The sequence below is a fragment of the Sapajus apella genome, unplaced genomic scaffold (genome assembly GCF_009761245.1).
Source record: "Sapajus apella isolate SASKATOON/1434 unplaced genomic scaffold, GSC_monkey_1.0 scaffold136, whole genome shotgun sequence".
Taxonomy (NCBI): Eukaryota; Metazoa; Chordata; class Mammalia; order Primates; family Cebidae; genus Sapajus; species Sapajus apella.
In genome coordinates, this window is record NW_022437076.1 from 300,468 (window position 1) to 318,701 (window position 18,234).

Here is an 18,234-nt window from a genome sequence, read left to right on the forward strand (position 1 = left end):
TGTAGTGCATAATCTTTCTTCGATTCCCTAGATATGGTTTTCTTTTTCAGCAACTACCATTATACATATGTTAGATCATTTGCCTGTCATCTACATAGTCATTTTCTCTCAATCCAAGTTCTCTGTCTTCCGTTTTTTTGTTTTAGAAACGTTCACCGTTTTGTCTTCTCTGTGTTCATTTGTTCTTGTGTTCCTTCTAGTTTAGTCATCATTCTGAAATTAGAGTTTTTCTTTTATTTCTAATTATTTCTTTAGTTCTAGCACATCTCTCCTGAAGTCTTCCAACTTTTGTTATTCTTTTGTATCTTTTGTTACTTTCTTAATTTCTGTTGGCTCATTTTTAAATGAGTTTCTACACTTTCAGGTATGTATTTGGGGGCATGTGTTTCTGGAATGTCTTCATTATCTGTGAGGGCGTAGTTTATCATTCTCATTTTTCTTTTTCTAATTCATTCATTCATTAATTTTTATTTATTTATTTATTTTGATTTATTTAGAGAGGGAGAGAGAGCAACGGGAGAAGGAGAGAGAAAGAAACAGCTAACTCTCACACTGAGTGAGAGAATCCAGAAAGGTGGAATCCAGGAGAGGAAAGCAGCTTCCACATTGAGTGGAAGGGAGCAGAGAGAGACGGAGATGGAGTATGGGAGGGGAAGACAGGCTTCCAGGAAGGGAGTGTTCGTGGAAGGGGGCCCCAGAGGGAAAATCCAGGAGAGAGAAAGACGGCTTCCACGAAGGGAGTGTTCGTGGAAGGGGATCCAAACATAGAGTCCCCATTCTCAATTTTGTTTCTTTTTTCTTTCTTTCTTTTTTTTTTTTTTGCATTTCACACCGTATTTAACATTAATAAAAGGATACATATAGTTACAGGCAAATGACAATTCAGCACACTTATTTAGATAATAGTTTAAAATTTACATCCTTCACCGCCATGGAATACTTTAGTCTATGTAGTCAAAGTCTTCTGGAATTCCAAAAGTTTTATCGATTTTATTTTCTTCAAACCCAAATTTTCTTTTGGCCCAAGATTTTATTGCAAATATGTTATCAGTCCATCTGTTAGCAGCTTCTTTGGCTACTTTATTTGCTTGGCGTATTTCTGCCACGACTTGTGGGTCACAATCTTCGCATTTTTCTACTTCTGCCTTTAGCTGTTCCCTTTGGTCTCGAAGTGAAGAAAGTTCTTTTGCTAGCATGGTTTGCTCTTCCGTTTCACATCGGCCAATTTTAGCTTTTTCTTTTTTTTTTTTTTTTGAGACGGAGTTTCGCTCTTGTTACCCAGGCTGGAGTGCAATGGCGCGATCTCGGCTCACCGCAACCTCCGCCTCCTGGGTTCAGGCAATTCTCCTGCCCCAGCCTCCTGATTAGCTGGGATTACAGGCACGTGCCACCATGCCCAGCTAATTTTTCGTAGTTTTAGTAGAGACGGGGTTTCACCATGTTGACCAGGATGGTCTCGATCTCTTGACCTCGTGATCCACCCGCCTCAGCCTCCCAAAGTCCTGGGATTACAGGCGTGAGCCACCGCGCCCGGCCCAATTTTAGCTTTTTCAATGCATTTCTGTAGGCTTGCATGCTTTTGGCTTCCCCCAGACAACTGAGATTCCAGAGCCTCCAACTTACGTTTCCTTTCATGAAGAAATTTACTTGGAAAAGCCCAATAATAATTAGAAGTTCCGATCCTCTCACAGTCAACCATACTAACATCAACTAAGCTTTGAAGGACTTCTTTTACTGACATAGAAGTAACGCCTTTCTCTTTGGGAGCAATCTTCTCCAAATCTTTTAATTGAAATACATCTTTTGCTTCAAAAAATATTTCCGTCATGGGAGTTCTCTCTTCTTCTGCACTCAATCCTTTTTTCTTTGACATGGCGTCGGCGCGGGGGCTTCCCTCTCATTTTTCTTATAATAACTTTGTATGAGATTTAACCACAATCATTTTGTGTTGCTCATGTTTGAATGAAATGAGTTTTCTAAGCTCTCAGGAAGAGGGGTGGGCCAGACTCACTTTTCTAGCTTCACGGCTGTATCGTTGCCTCTTCTGTTGTTTTTGTGAAGTGTTAAAAAATAGGATCTTGTATTTTATACCCATCCTCCTTTGCACCTGGATTTTCTCTCCCTTCCTCCCTCCCTCCCTCCCTTCCTCTCTTGCTCTCTCTTTCTTTCATTTCTAGTTTTTGGTTCTTGTTGTCTCTCTTCTGCCCAGTTTGGATGCCACTCTCAGCCAGTTCTTTTTTTTTTTTTTTTGAGACGGTGTCTCACTCTGTCACCCAGGCTTGAGTGCAGTGGCATGATCTCAGCTCACTGCAGCCTTGACCTCCTGGGTTCAAGTGATCCGCCTGCCTCAGCCTCTCAAATAGGTGGGATTACAGGTGTGTGTCACCATGCCCAGCTCATTTTTGTGTTTCCTGTAGAGATGAGGATTTGCCGTGCTGGTCTTGAACTCCTAAACTCAAGCAATCTGCCCAAGCTTGGCCTCCTAAAATGCTGGATTACAGGCATGAGCCATCACACCTTGATCACTCTCAGCCAGTTCTCAGTGTGGGCCCTGGCCTGGAAGGGAGTTTTAATTTATTACAGGGAAAGTTCATGGGGCCTGCACTGTCCCAGGCCTTTTATTTTTTTGTTTTTTTTTTCGATGGAATCTCACTCTGGAGTACAGGGGTGTGATCTCGGCTCACTACAACCTCCGCCTCCTGGGTTCAAGTGATTCTCCTGCCTTGGCCTCCTGAGTAGCTGGGATTACATGTGGGTGCCACCACGCCCAGCTAATTTTTTATTTTTAGTAGAGATTGGGTTTCACCATATTGGCCAGGATGGTCTCGGTCTCCTGACCTCTTGATCCACCTGCCTTGGCCTCCCAAAGTGCTGGGATTACAGGCGTAAGCCACTGTGCCTAGCCTTCCTCTGAACTTTCTATGGACCCCTTGTGATCACCCACAAGTGGGACGTGTAGCAAGTCCTCCCAGCTTCAGCAATGACTGTCACTTCCAGTTGGAAGCAGTTAAGGCCTGGTGTGTCCCTTCCCTTCCTTTCTTTTACGGCCGTGGTGATCTCGGCAGACACAGTGACATCTAAGGTAGAGGGAGCCTTGATCCCCCATCGTCCCTCTAAAGCACACAGAACAGATTGGAGGCAATTAGCTCAGAATCCTACAAAGTGTTTAAAGGGAATATGATTGCAGGGAAATCCCACGCCTGGCCTACAAAAGCCTTTGATGACTTGAAACTTGAAATGGGGTTAAGTGACATTAGGACCTCTGCCCTTCTAGGAGACAGGAAGTGGCCTGAGAAAGTGGGAGATCTCACCGCAGAGAGGGATAGGAAGAAAAGGGAAACCAGCAGAAAGAGAACACCCCAAAAGGCAGAATGAGGGGCCCTGGAGGGCGCCGGACAAGGGAGTTTCTGCCCTGAGAAGCATCAGGGCCTGACGAAAAGCCCATCCTCAACCTCAAGGGAGGGGCTGCCCACAATGTGCCGGCAGGCTCTCAGACTCACTATGAATCTTGACACATCTGCACAGGCTGTAGGTGAGAAGGCTGCCTGCGGTAGCTACCAGAGTACATTGAGGGGTGTGGAGAAGGGTGGGTCACCTGTCATTTTAGCTCAGAAGGCCCTGGACAACAGGACCCTCACAGACATAGGACCTGCACATCACTCTGGGCTGGAGGCAGTGCTGGGTGGGACAGGTTTCTTCCCCTTAGAGAGGAGGGCGTGTTCTCTGTATAGGAAAAAGGGAGCAAGAGGGAGCTCGTGTCTCTAAGGAAATGTCACAGCAGAGACAGCCGGCACTTGCTGCATATCCATGGTCTCCTTCCTTTCCCAGCCTCCCTGCCTGTTGCGTTGGGGCCACATGACTCTTCCGGTAGATGGCGGACGCAATGGGGAGCTGGGCCAACTGCCGTGGAGACAGTTAAGAGTCGGGGCCTCTGCACACCCTCCCCTCTGTTGGCAGTAACTGTAGGAGTCACGTGTTGAGATGTTGGAACTGAGGGTGGATGCTGCTTGGATGCCAGCATCACTGTGTGGAGCAGAGCTGCCTCAGACATTACCCAGTTTATCTTAGACTGGGACATGATGAGGAAATGAATATTAGTTGGCTTAAGCCATCAAGATTGAGGGGTTTTCTTGCCACAGCCTATCTTAAGCTGCCTTGACTAACATAGGTGTGTACTTCTTTTTTGCACAAAATTGAGACCCTATTAACCGTGTTGTTTTATAACATGCTTTAAAAAACTGTTAAAAAATCAGCTTAATGAGTCATAATTTACAGACTTTAAAATTCACCAACTTGAAATGTCAGTTTGAGAAATGGTGACAGCTGTGTAACCCCTGCTATGCTAAAAATTTAGGACCCTTCCTTCGCACCCCAAAGATCTCAGCTGCGCATTTGTGGTTGACTTCCATTCCCACCCCACCCCTCCCATCCCTCCATCAAGCATGGATCTGTTTCCTGTCACTAGAATTTTACCTTTTTCAGAATGCCATATAAATGGAATCATCCTGTAATAGCCTTTTGTGTCTAGCTTCATTCTCTTAACAGAAGGCTTTTGAGATTGATCCAAAAGTCCATTCCTTTTTATTGCTGAGCTGTATTTCATAGTATAGATGTGCCATGGTTTGCTTCTTACCCATTCAGCCGTTGAGGGATGCTTGGGTTGTTTCCAGTTTTGTGAATAGAGACGCTGTGAACATTTGTGTGCAAGTTCTGTGTGGTCACATGTTTTCATTTCTCCTGGGTAAATAGCCGAGAATAGAATTTCTGGGTTCTGTGATAAATGTAGATTCGCCTGCCGAAATGCTTTCCAGAGTGGCTGTACCGTGCTGAATTCTGATGCGCAATCTATCAGAGTACCACCTTCTTCATGAAGCTACAGCAGCCTCATTATTTCTCAACTTAAGGAGATACTTTTTCTGGAACATGGTTTCAATAGATTTAATAGTTTAAAGCATGCCGTATTGTTTAACATTCAGGTCCCTTGGGTTTTTTCCCGGATTTTAGGTATGACTGTGAAGGGCATCCCGTAAAGAATTTTACTGTACATCTCAGGCTGTTTCTTTAGGCAAAATTCCTAAAAGTGGGATTTCTAGGTTAAAGGGTGAGCTTCTCTTTCACCTTTTGACACACATCGGCTTCTTAAATTGTTGTAATAACTTCCGTTAGAATCAGAGCGAGGGGCTTGCCACCCCGTTCCTGTCTGATTTGGAGGGCCTCATCATGTTGTGAGGATATTTCTCTTTCCTGTTTCTTATTTTCACCGTTTTTGTTTTGCCCGACGTACTCTGCTTCGGGTATTTTTTTGTTTGTTTTGTTTTGTTTTTGAGACGGAGTTTTGCTCTTGTTACCCAGGCTGGAGTGCAATGGCGCGATCTCGGCTCACCGCAACCTCCGCCTCCTGGGTTCAGGCAATTCTCCTGCCTCAGCCTCCTGAGTAGCTGGGATTACAGGCACGCGCCACCACGCCCAGCTAATTTTTTGTAGTTTTAGTAGAGACGGGGTTTCACCATGTTGACCAGGATGGTCTCGATCTCTTGACCTCGTGATCCACCCGCCTCGGCCTCCCAAAGTGCTGGGATTATAGGTGTGAGCCACCGCGCCTGGCCAGTGCTTGGGGTGTTTTTTAATCCACAGGTGTTTCAAGCTGCTTTGCCATCGAACGTACCCGTCTATTCTGTCGTGCTTTGTCTTTGGAGATATGCTGGCATGGGCTTCCTCATCCGAAGAGCATGGGAACACTCACACGACTCTAGATTTTTTAAGACTTTGAACTTTACATTTAGCACCGTATGAATTTATTTGTAACTGTTGAGTGTGTGAGACACAGCAAAGAGCACATGGCGTGCAGGCAAGTTTAACAGATAATAACAGAAATGCCCACCCCGAGATATCTAGGGAGAGGAGGAAGCCACAGAAGAGATTCAGCGTTTGCTTTGTACATTTACGTAGAAGTTAAAACCAAGCAAAATTGAACTGTATATTGTTTAGAAATACACCTTGAGAACTGTAAAAAGCAAGGGAGTTTGTTTTGAGGGGATGGGGAGATGAAGCTGGGTGGCGACGCTCAGCCTCCCTGGGTGCTCTGTGTCTTCAGGTGGGCAGTGGGCCTTTTGGAGTCATTCTGGCCTAAACTGTATATAGTCATTTTACAAACTCTTTGAATGTGTATGTTTTTCTGTGGGTATAGAAAAAAAAAAAACCAAAAACAAACCAAAGTGCTTTTCCTATCCTGTCACTCAATAATCAACATAGAACACCCTGTGACCAAATGTAGGGGATTTTTCCCCACCAGCAAGCAAGCAATTCTGCAGCAGACTCCCGCTGGGTTCTGACACCATCGACCTAAAGACAGCGTCAGACCACAGGCTGAGGAGGAGGCAGAAGAGAGACCTCTCTTAGGGGCACACCAGCGCTGCCACCCTACCCCACACAAGGAGATAAAGGAAAATCTTGAATCCCTTCAGGGGAACTTCCAGGTACCCAGCTAGGCTTAAGAAGTAAAGGAGCAACTTGATAAGCAAGAAGGTAGTAAGGCCGGGCGTGGTGGCTCACGCCTGTAATCCCAGCACTTTGGGAGGCTGAGGCGGGTGGATCACGAGGTCAAGAGATCGAGACCATCCTGGTCAACATGGTGAAACCCCGTCTCTACCAAAAATACAAAAAATTAGCTGGGCATGGTGGCACGTGCCTGTAATCCCAGCTACTCAGGAGGCTGAGGCAGGAGAATTGCCTGAACCCAGGAGGCGGAGGTTGCGGTGAGCCGAGATCACGCCATTGCACTCCAGCCTGGGTAACAAGAGCGAAACTCCGTCTCAAAAAAAAAAAAGAAGGTAGTAACGTAAAGCAACAGCCGAGGAAGTTAGAGTTGGATGTTTGGTTCCCTACAGAAACTGAAGCTAAGATCTTCATGTATGTCCCACACTAACCAACCGAGCTAACCAGCCACCTACGCTGAGCTTTACTTTTCTTTTTTTTTTGAGATAGAGTCTTGCTCTGTTGCCCAAGCTGGAGTGCAATGGCGTGATCTGGGCTTACTGCAACCTCCGCCTCCCAGATTCAAGTGATTCTCCTGCCTCAGCCTGCTGAGTAGCTGGGATTGCAGACACCCGCCACCATACCCAGCTAATTTTTGTATTTTTAGTAGGGACAGGGTTTCACCAAGTTGGTCAGGCTGGTCTCGATCTCCTGACCTCGTGATCCGCCAGCCTCAGCCTCTCAAAGTGCAGGGATTACAGGCATGAGCCATTGCCCCAGCCTACCCTGAGCTTTTTAAAAACCTGGACCCCAGCTGGGCGAGGTGGCTGACGCCTATAATCTCAGCACTTTGGGAGGCCAAGGCGGGTGGATCAAGACGTCAGGAGTTCGAGACCAGCCTGACCAAGATGGTGAAACCCTGTCCCTGCTAAAAATACAAAAATTAGCTGGGTGCGGTGGCATGCGCCTGTAATCCCAGATACTCGGGAGGCTGAGGCAGGAGAATCGCTTGAATCAGGGTGGCGAAGTTTGCAGTGAGCTGAGATCGAGCCATTGCACTCCAGCCTGGGTGGCAGAGCGAGACTCCATCTCAAAAAAAAAAAAAACAAAAAAACAAACCTGGACCCCACCATGTGGACGCTGCCGGCAAGTAGACTTCAGATAAGGGGGAGCTGAGCCCTGAACTCTGACCACTGCTGTTCTTTGATCTACATTTCTTCCTGAGGGGCCTGGAAGAAGCCCCCCCACAGGCCAGACCTTACCATTCCTGTCTGCTGACCCCAGGTTTTTAGACAAAGCCTAGATTCCTCAATCAATGGCAAACAGAGAGTCTTTGAATCTACCTATGACTTGGAAGTGCACTCGCTTCAGATACACCACCTTTTTAGGCCAAACCAACGTGTAGCTTCCATGTATTGAGTTATGATTGTACTTGTAAGTTCTACTTTCCTGAAATGTACCCCTGCTTTTAAGAGGCCTTGTTTGTAAGCCCCTGGGGAAGCTGGGCTTCCAGTGTGAGCTGTCCCCTGGCACCCTGCAAATAAATGCCCTGTCTTCTCCTGCTGCAAAATCTCAATGTGAGCGTTTGGCTTTACTGCACCCGGCAAGCAGACCCCAGTCCAGTTTGGTCAGTCCCCAAGACTGAGTCCCCAAAACTGTCCCCCAACTTCCAATGTCAGTCAAAAGCCACAAGTTGTTACACCTGTGCTTCTGGCTGACCATCTAGAAACTGGGGTTCCCATGACCCCTTCCTTGGGTTTAACTTGCTAGAGTGGCTCACGGAACTTAGGGAGACACGTATATTTACTGGTTTGTTGCAAGAGATATGAAAAAGGTTACAGCTGAAGTGATGCACAGGGTAAGGGATGGGGAAGGGGTGGGGAGCTTCCATGCCCTCCCGGGGGGCACTGCCCTCCAGGAACCTTCATGTGTTCAGCTCCCTGAACCTGTCCTTTTGTGTTTTTATGGGGGCTTCATTATAGAGATATGACGGATGAAATGACTGCAGTGTCACCGGTGAGCAGCTTAACCGCGTCTCTCTCCTCTCCCCTGGATGGATCCTGCCTTGGTCTTTCCATTGACCCGTCCCATCCTGAAGCTACCCAGGGGCTTGCTGGCCCTCCGTGAAGCATTCACATGCAAAAAGATATCGCTTTGGAGATTCCAAGCATTTCAGGAGTTGTATGCCAAGAAAAGGGAAGAAGGCCAAACATAAATTTAACAATATCGCAGTTCCGCATAGCATGTCAGCAAACCTTTAATTGTGGTAAAATATACATAATATAAAATCTACCATCCTAACCATTCTTAAGTGCACAGTTCAATGGCGTTAAGTACGTCACGCTGTTGTGTGGTCATCGCCAGCATCCAACTCCAGAATTCTTTTCATCTCGCAAAACTGAAACTCTGCCCTCATTAAACAACTTCCCGTCTCGCCCCCATCCCCCACAATCCATTCTACTCTGCGTCTCTATGAATTTTTTTTTCTCTTTTTCTTTTTTTCTTTTTCTATTTTTTTTTTTTAATTGCATTTTAGGTTTTGGGGTACATGTAAAGAACATTCAGGATTGTTGCATAGGTACACACATGGCAATGTGGTTTGCTGCCTTCCTCCCCATCACCTATATCTGGCATTTCTCCCCATGCTATCTCTCCCCAACTCCCCACCCCCTGCTATCTCTCCCCTATTTCCCCTCCGACAGACCCCAGTGTGTGATGCTCCCCTCCCTGTGTCCATGTGTTCTCATTGTTCAACACCCACTTATGAGTGAGAACATGTGGTGTTTGATTTTCTGCTCTTGTGTCAGTTTGCTGAGAATGATCGTTTCCAGGTTCATCCATGTCCCTACAAAGGACACGAACTCAGCATTTTTGATGGCTGCATAATATTCCATGGTGTATATGTGCCACATTTTCCCTGTCCAGTCTATCATCAATGGGCGAACTTTGAGGACATGACGCTAAGGCGTGAAAGGACAAACGTGATTCCACTGACATGAGGCCCTCAGGTTGTCTCTATGAATTTGACAACCTGAGGGCCTCATGTCAGTGGAATCACGTTTGTCCTTTCACGCCTTAGCGTCATGTCCTCAAGTTTCGCCCTGTGGCAGCACATATCAGAGCCTTAGCCATTCATCTGTCAATGGACTCTGCATAGAAATAAAACAAATTTTCCTCCTTCCATCTCCATTTGACTCTTCAATTGTCCAGGAAGGTACATGGGTGTTCGGTGTGAGGTCTGGGCAGGTGGGTCTACTTGGAATTTCCCCACCTCTGAGAGCCATGAGAAACTTGCTGCATTTCACAAGCTTTTGTGTAAACCTATTTTGTGTAGGGCATGGTGAGGAGGCTGAAATAAAGCATCTGTTCTTGTATTCACCAAACATCCATTGGGCCCCTGCTACTCGCTGGGCATATTTCTAAGGGCCTGGTACAGACAGGGGTAGACCCTGCCCTCACTGGCGCTCAGAGTTGGAAGACAGAGGCCAATTCTAAGGCAGAGGAGGAAGTGTTGCTTCCAGAATTGTGGGGGATGTTCCGGGAAGGCTTTCTGGGGGAGCCTTTGATCTGGGCCCTAACACATGGAAAGACTGAATAGAGATGAGAAGGGGAGTACTTCGCTAAGGGGAAACAGCTTACCTAAAGGCTTGAAGCCAAATGTGGGTACTCGTAGTTTTATCAGAGAGTGTTCAGCTGCAGGGGACAGAATTTCTCACCTACAGGGCTTAGTAATAAAGACATTGGATTCATTTAAAGAAAACTGCAGAGGCAGTTAGTTCCATAGCTTACTGGAGCCCCAGGCTCCTTCAATCTTGTGTGTTTTGGTTTTTGTTCTTAGGCTTTTTGCCTCACAGTTGCAAGATGGCTGCCTTAGCTCCGGTTATTGCATCCTTTCATGGCCTTCAAAGGTCGGAGACAAGAGGGCCAGCCAAGGTGTTAAGAGTCTGCTCCTCTCATGTCTATCTCTTTATACCAGGAGGTCCATTTCTCCCAGCCTTTCTTCATGTTTCATCATTGTTCAGAAGTACATCAGGAGGCAGCCACAGGCACCCCCATTTACCATGGGGAGTGGGATTCCCTGACTGGTTTGGGCTTTGAGAGCTGAGCTGTGCAACAGAACTCTCTGTGTTGATGGAAATGGTCCAGGTCTGTGCCGTCCAAATGACAGCCACCAGCCACAGGCGGCCACCGAGCACCCAGAATTTGGTTCATCCGATGGAGGACCGGAATTCCTATTAAAGGTCATTTTCGCTCGTTTAAGTGTGAATGTGTGGTGAGAGGCTGCTGCGGTGGCCAGCCCGGCTCTGGAGGTTGCGCCATGGGCCCCGGCTGGATGAGGTCTGGCTTCTGTTCATGGGGAGAAGGGAGATGTCAGTTGAGGAGGTGACCCAGGCACCTGCCCGCCTGCGAGTAGATGCGGAACCAGGTGAATGTGTGTATGTGGAGGGGAGAGGCGGTAGAGGAGGCCGAGGGGCCGCAGCACCTCTGCTTTCTTCGTAGGGAGGGAGACTGGGAGAGAACTCACCCCATGCACCGACCAGCACGCCAGGTCTTCGGCCCCACCCTCAGGGCTGCAGAAAGCCCAGCACCCCCTCTGCGGTCTCCAAGGCCCCTCTGGCTCTGATTTTACCCAGCATACAGGCCCCTCTTCAGTTCTTCCCACCTGAGGAGGAGGAACTGACAAGACAGCAAATTCCAAAGGCCCTTCCTTCTTCTTCTGAACCCCAGGCCTGGCCGGCTCCCTGCTGGCCACAGGGTCGGGGCTGGAGGAGCCTCTCTTGGGCGTGGTGTCTGGGAAATGCTCCCACGCGCCTGCAGGCAGGGGCCGGTCAGCCCCTTTCGTAGGTGAGGAAGGTGAGCTGGACTCCCTGGCAGGGTGCCGAGCTTTCTGCAGCCCCAGCCAGCCTGGCTCGCCAAACCTCTGGAGTCTGAGCTGGAGGCAGCGCAGGGCCCAGGCCGTAGCTCAGGGCCAAGTCAATGGAAACACGGTTTGGGTGTATTTTTAACCTTGCTGGCTGTGAGCTAAGAGGCTGGCGCTGGTGTCTGCGGTCAGTGAAGATGAATGGCTGGGCTGCTGGGCAGCAGCATTCGGCATCCCGGCTGAGCAGGTCCCCTGCCCGCCATCCCCTTTGTCACCTACCGTCCTGTGAAGGAGTGGGAGAGGGGCAATGAGCAGGAAACCAGCACCCCTCCTGCCAGTGCCCCTCCTGTCCCTCTGTCCAGCACCTGGACTGTGGAGTCAGGGCTCAGTTAGAATCCTGGCTCTGCCTCTTGCCAGCTGTGTAACCTTGGGCCAGTTACTTTACCTCTCTGTGCCTCCGTTTCCTCATCTACAAAATGGGCATCCCAGCACTGTCTCTTGGGGTGGGTGTGAGCCTGACATCTGTCCCTGGCAAATACTCAAAAACAACGACCAACAGCCAGCTCCGGTCCACCAACTTTTTATAGCAACCCACAATGAGCTCCACAATGACTACTCAAGGAGCTACCGTCACCTTCATCTTGTGCTTGGGAAGCCAAGGCACAGAGCGGCAAGTAACCAGTGCGAGGCTCCCGCGCGGGGCTGGTGGGGGCACAGGTCCAAGCCCAGGAGCCCTCTTCCCACAAGGCTGGCCTCTGGCGCCATGGCTCGGTCACTGGCTTCCACGTCCCTGGGATGCTGGGTCCCACTGCTTGTGGGGGCCCCAGGCCCCTCGCCCCTCATCCACTGATCTCTCTTTTTTTTTTTTTTTTTTTTTTTGAGATGGAGTCTTGCTCTGTCGCCAGGCTGGAGTGCAGTGGCACAATCTCGGCTCACCGCAACCTCTGCCTCCTGGATTCAAGTGATTCTCCCGCCTCAGCCTCCCGAGTAGCTGGGACCACAGGCACGCGCCACCACGCCTGGCTAATTTTTGTATTTTTAGCAGAGACGGGGTTTCACCATGTTGACCAGGATGGTCTCGATCTCGACCTCGTGATCCACCCGCCTCGGCCTCCCAAAGTGCTGGGATTACAGGCGTGAGCCACCGCGCCCGGCCTCGTCCACTGACCTCTGCCTCCACTCCTACTTGTGAGCCTCAGGAGGGCGAGTGAGTTTGTTTGCTTGTTCGGCCGTTTACTCACTTACTCATGCACTCATCCCCTGTGTGTCCACAGAGCCCCTTGGTGAGCGGACTCTGCTCTGTGGATGCCACCATGCCCACAGCCAGCCCTCACCGAACTCAGCCTGGTACAGCCAACAGACATCAAAGAAACAAGCAGCCACAATGATGGTCAAGGGACGCTCATGGGGAGAAATGCGGGTGCTTTCAGTCTTGGGCTGAGTGGTCTGGGAAGCCTCACAGAAGAGGAGGATTCTTTCTGGAACGAGGGGACAGGCAGTGGGGACAACAAAGAAATTCATGTGGAGGGGCCTTGAGGGCTGTGTGTGAGTTGGACATGGTCTGGCAGGGAAAGAGTGAATGGTGTGCCCGGAAGAAAGAACAGCAGTGGCAGACGCATGGTATGGGTGGAAAATGCTGAGCCTGGTGTGGCTGGGGCTGCGGGGTGCACAGGGAAAGCCAAGCCAGCTCTGACCTCCCCTCTGCTCCCTTCCCTCTGCCACCATCCAGGGCACGGCTGACTTCCTGGGCAAAAGAGAAACCCCTCTCCCTGTGGCCCCGTCTCGGGGAGGATGCTGATGCCCACTGGCCCTTTTGCGCTTTCTGGTGGGGGCCAGGCTGCCAGCTGGATCAATGAACAGCCAGTGCAAAAATGTCAGGAGCAATTGGAAGGTACCTGTGGTCTGAGCTTTATCTGCAACAATATGTCTTTATTAATGATGCAGCCGAAAGTGCTGGCAGAAGTGGTCACAGCTACTCTCCTCTGGGCATGCATTTTTAATTCACTGCTTCAGCCCCTGATGGAGGTGAGGCCCTGAGCTCTGCCCTCTTGAAAGCCCAATCGTCTCCCTGTGAAATGGGCTATGGTGTGTATCAGTTAGGTAGCGTGCCATAACAAACATCCCCTAAACTCAGGGGTACAAAACTACAGTTTTCATTAGCTCACAGTTCTTTGTTGGGCTCAGCTGCTCTCAGTCACTTAGTCTGTGGCCTCAGCTGGGACATCTGGGCCTGGTGCTGTAGGGGGCCTCTCACTCTCCAGTGGCTAGTCCTGGCTGGGTCACTGGTGGCAGAGGAGTCCCTAGCACAAGAGTGGAAGCCGCAAGGCCCCTTGACACCTAGTCTCAGAACTAGCTTCTACTGGCATGACAATCACATGACTTTAGGGAGGGGAGATAGATTCCTTTCTTCATGGAAATTGCTGCAAATAACTTTCCACCATATTGTAATTTAGTTGTAGTGAAAGCGATCTTGAGTTCTATCAATAAACGTGTTCTGAGCACCGCTCCCTCCCCTGGCCCCAATATGTCAGGCCTTATGCTGGGTAGTGCTTGGACCAGGGTGAGAAATTTAACTTGGTATTTCCACCCCAGGAGCCTCCAGTCTGATGGAGGAGGCAAACGCAGTTAGACAGGAGCACACCCAAGGTGCTAGAAGCCAATGAAAGTCTTGGCTTAACAGACAGAAGAGGTCGGCCGGGTGTAATCCCAACACTTTGGGAGGCCAAGGTGGGCAGATCACCTGAGGTCAGGAGTTCGAGACCAGCCTGGCCAACATGGTGAAACCCTGTCTCTACCAAAAATACAAAAATGAGCCAGGTGTGGTGGCAGCTGCCTGTAATCCCAGCTATTTGGGAGGCTAGGCAGGAGAACTGCTGAAACCAGAAGGCGGAGGTTGCAGTGAGCCGAGATCGTGCCACTGCACTCCAGCCTGGGGGACAAGAGTGAGACTCCGTCTAAATAAAAAAAAAGGGGTCATGGGGTGGTGCGTATGTGGGGAATAAACTCTAAAGGGGTTGTGAAGTGTCTTGTGGCTGCGGGGGACAGGAGCTGCCCTTGATTCTGCACCAATTCTTTCCCAGTGACGTTCATGGTGCTCTCGTCAGCTCTGGGTTGTTTGCCGAGGCTCAGCGTGGGCAAGGTTACGCAGCTTGAGGAAGGTCTGAGACTGGAATCCAAGTATGCCTGGCCTTTGGCACCTGCCTAGAGCCAACTGGCTTTGACCCTGATGGAGTCAGTAAGTGAGACACTCCCAGGTGGGCCTGTGAGGCTCAGGCCGAAGCACAGAGGTGCGCGTGCAGGTGAGCTTGGGAAGGCAGGTGGCCGAGGCTTGGGCATGAAGGCTGACAAAACACAAGCAGCAAGAGGGTCTCCAGGGGACACATTCTGGGACCCGGAGCCAAGACCTACTTTGCGGGAACCACTTGCTCCTCGGTGCCTGCTCTGCCCTGGCCTGGCCACCCAGGGCTCACGACCTTCCTTTCCCTTTCGACGTGTCTGTTGCATGTCAGTCTTGCTGGGAGACGCATCCTTCAGCTGCTCCTTGTCACCTGGAGAGGAAGTCTCCAGTGTCTTCCAGGCTGGGGCCTGCCCCAGAGAAAGCCACATATGCTGTGGATGTCTCCTGGATGGCGGGGGTGACACCCACTGGGCTTGATGTCCCGGCTCACAGACATCTTGTGATTCATCAGAATCACAAGAACAGCACTGTTGGCCAGGTGCTCTCCTGGGCTAATCTCCTCTGAATGCTCATCATGTCCCCAGATAGGTGTTATTAGGCCTGTTTTGCAGATGAGGAAACTGAGGCACAGGAAGGTGAAGTGGATTGCCTGAGTTCACACAAAGAGTAAAGGGAATGCCCAGGGAATGTCCGATGCCAGCAGTCCTGCCGTCTTCACCAGCTGGCAGCCTCAGGAGCCGGGACATCGAGCCCAGTGGGTGCCAGGCTAACTGCTTCGTCTGTGTCATGGCCCTGAATCTTCACAACCACCTCCTCTAGGGCTGCTATCACCTACCATCTTGGAGATGGGGAAATTGGGGCACAGAGAGGCAAAGCAACCTGCCCAAGGTCACACAGCAGGTAAGTGGCAAAGCCAGGAATGGGTCATAGTGGTTGGGACTCTGAAGAGTCCTGGCTCTTAGCTGCTGTGCTGGAAACCCTCTGGACTCCAGGCCCTGCCGGGAGAACAGGGCTGCAGGATGCCAGTGTGGGCATTTTTGGGATGGTCCCTGTGGGAAAGTTCACTCTCTGAATCTTTGCTTCCTTGTGGTCCCTTCTGATGTGGCCAGAGGGAAGAGCAGAGATGCCGTGGAGGTAGGCCTGGCAGGTGGGAGGCTGTGGGGAAGAACAGAGGGAGGGTCACAGCTCTGCCCATTTCAAGAGGCTGTGAGTTCCTGCAGCTGCCTCAGGCCCTGGGCACAGGCCACCTCCTGGGCCTCTCTGGGTCCCTGGATGCTTGGACACCCCCATCCTCTGGTCAGGGGTCTCAGGGAGTGCTCACTTCACAGCAGTAGCAGCAGCAATATTAACAGCATGGCTGCCACTTCCTGAACACTTACTAGGCGCACGCACTGCCCTAGGAGCTCTGGGAGGCAGGGGCTGTTCCCATTCCCGTTTTACAGGGGAGGAAACAGAAGCACAGAGAGGGTGAAGGACTCACTTTCTAGGCCAGCAAGTAGAGGGGCCAGGGATTAGATTCTGTGCACCGGGACCCTTCACTGCTAGGGAAACCAAGGCCAGGGAGAGGAAAGGACCCACCCTGATGTTCCAGCACTGGAATAGAAGAGCCGGGATCAGAAATGCCGGGTGCCACGGAAGCCGGAGGGATGTGGGTGGGGTCCCGTGTCCCGTGCATGTTCCTTTAGCTCCCTGGGCCTCTGTTTCTCTCTCTGTAAAGTGGAGATGCTAACAGCACCTGCCCCAGGGGATGGCTTTGGAGATTAATGGAGCGAATGCATACAAAGTACTTAGGAGACAGCCCACATGCGGCAGGTGCCCAGTGCAGCCACTGGCACCACGACACTGGGGCCTCGGGCTGTGGGGCTGGCACTGGGTCTCTGGAGAGCTAGTGGGCAGCTGGAACAACCCCACAGTTTACACAAGATGGCCTGGAGGTGAGACGCACTCACCCCAGCCTGGCCAGAGAGGGCAGCCAGGCTAACGTGACTGACTGCCCGGCGTCCACCCACACACCCACCTGGAATCCCTCACTCAGCTCCCTGGTCTGGGTGCCCATTGCGTGGGCCTCAGCCAGGGCTGGCGGCCTGGCAGGACGAGTCATATGGCTCGAATCTTTAGGGGTGTCCCCTTGGTGGCAGGTGGAGGCTGCCTAGCAGGGACTCCCTGTTTATGGGTGTCACTGGCCAACAAGCTGGCAGCGCTGATAAAGCTCACGTGGCCCCCACACTGTGCAAGGCTCATTCTCAATGCTTTACGCCTCATTGTTGGGGCAGGGAACAGCGGCAGCAGCCCATTCTGCAGATGGGAAAACTGAGCTGGGAGGCACAGCTCCACAGCTGGTGAGCAGCAGGGATCCTGGGGCTGCACCTTGTCCACCGCCTGGTAAATGGGGTGCTTGCATTATTATGAGTTAGTTACTAGGGAAACAGGCACAGAGAGGTGACGTGTCTTGCCCAGGGCTGCCCAGGCAGGAAGGGGTAGAGCTGGGGTTGGAAGCCAGGTTCCCCAGTCAGAGGCTGCATAGGTCCCCGTGACGCCTTCAGCCTAGCCATGCACGCTGAGCGCCCCCCACCCATGCCTGCTGGGCCTGGCTCCCTGCGGCCTCCCTGCCCCGGCCCATCAGCATCCTCCCTAGGCCGAGGATGCAGTGCACGGTCCCTCATGGGACAGTGATCTTCCCAGGCCTCAGTGTGCCCATCTAAGAAATGGCCTCGAAGCATGTAAGCAGGTGGCCCACGTGCTGCCCAGGCTCCCGGACACCCTCTTGTCCCCGCTGCGTCCTTCTGGCCTCATCCTGGAAGCACAACAGGGCTGCCAGGGCCCTGTGGGAGACCCCTCGCAGCCTCACATGCCGCCTCTGGAAAGGCATGCATCCCCGTGGGAGTGGGAGGCCCTGCCCACCTTGCCTCGCCCCACTGTCCTCCTGAGCTGAGTTAGGGATTTGGGATACATCTCACCCTCCTTCTCCCTCCTCGGGCCCTTTTCCTTCCTTTGAACTGTCTGTTTCGCTGCAGAGGAAGCTATTCATAGCCAAGGTGATGCAAAATTCATCAAGTGTGGCTGCTGGGGCTGAGGCTGCCCCTGCGCGTGGCCAGTGCACCCCACCCACTCAGCGTTCTTCCTCTGCGGGTGCAAGTGAGTGTGTGACTGTGTGAGTATGTCACTGTGAGTTTGTGTGACTCTGTATGTGACTCTCTGTGTGTGATTCTGTCTCTGTGTGAGTCTGTGACTGAGTGTGTGTGAGTGTGTAACTGAGTGTGTGACTGTGAGGGTGTTAGTATGTGTGTGTAACTGAGTGTGTGTGACTCCGTTTGAAGGTGTGAGTGTAACTGTGTGACTCTGTATGTGACTGTGTGATTCTCTCTGTGTGAGGGTGTGACTCTGAGTGTGTGTGTAACACTGTGTGTAACTGTGAGGGAGTGAGCGTGTAACTGTGAGTGTGTGTGAGTGTGTATGTGGCTGTGTGATTCTGTCTCTGTGTGAGTGTGACTGTGTGTGAGTGTGTAACTGTGTGTGTGACTCAGTGTGTGTAACTGTGTGAGGGTGTGTGAGTGAGTGTGAGTGTGTGTGACTCTGTATGTGACTATGTATGATTCTCTGAGTGTGTGACTGAGTGTGTCTGTGTGAGGGTGTGAGTGAGTGTGTGTGACTGTGTATGTGACTCTGCGTGTGATTCTGTCTCTGTGAGTGTGACTCCGAGTGTGTGAGTGTGTAACTGTGT

General features: G+C 50.9%; 1 protein-coding gene across 1 annotated transcript; it reads right to left on the bottom strand.

Moving 5' to 3' along the window:
• Window positions 1–809: 809 nt before the first annotated feature.
• On the bottom strand, window positions 810–1,888 carry LOC116540165 (meiotic nuclear division protein 1 homolog). Its single transcript, XM_032263544.1, has 2 exons — window positions 1,541–1,888; window positions 810–1,226 (listed from the first exon to the last, which is right to left on the bottom strand). Exons 1-2 carry the CDS (start codon window positions 1,871–1,873, stop codon window positions 942–944), a joined length of 618 nt encoding a protein of 205 aa, XP_032119435.1. The 5' UTR covers window positions 1,874–1,888; the 3' UTR covers window positions 810–941.
• Between the last annotated feature and the right edge of the window lie 16,346 nt (window positions 1,889–18,234).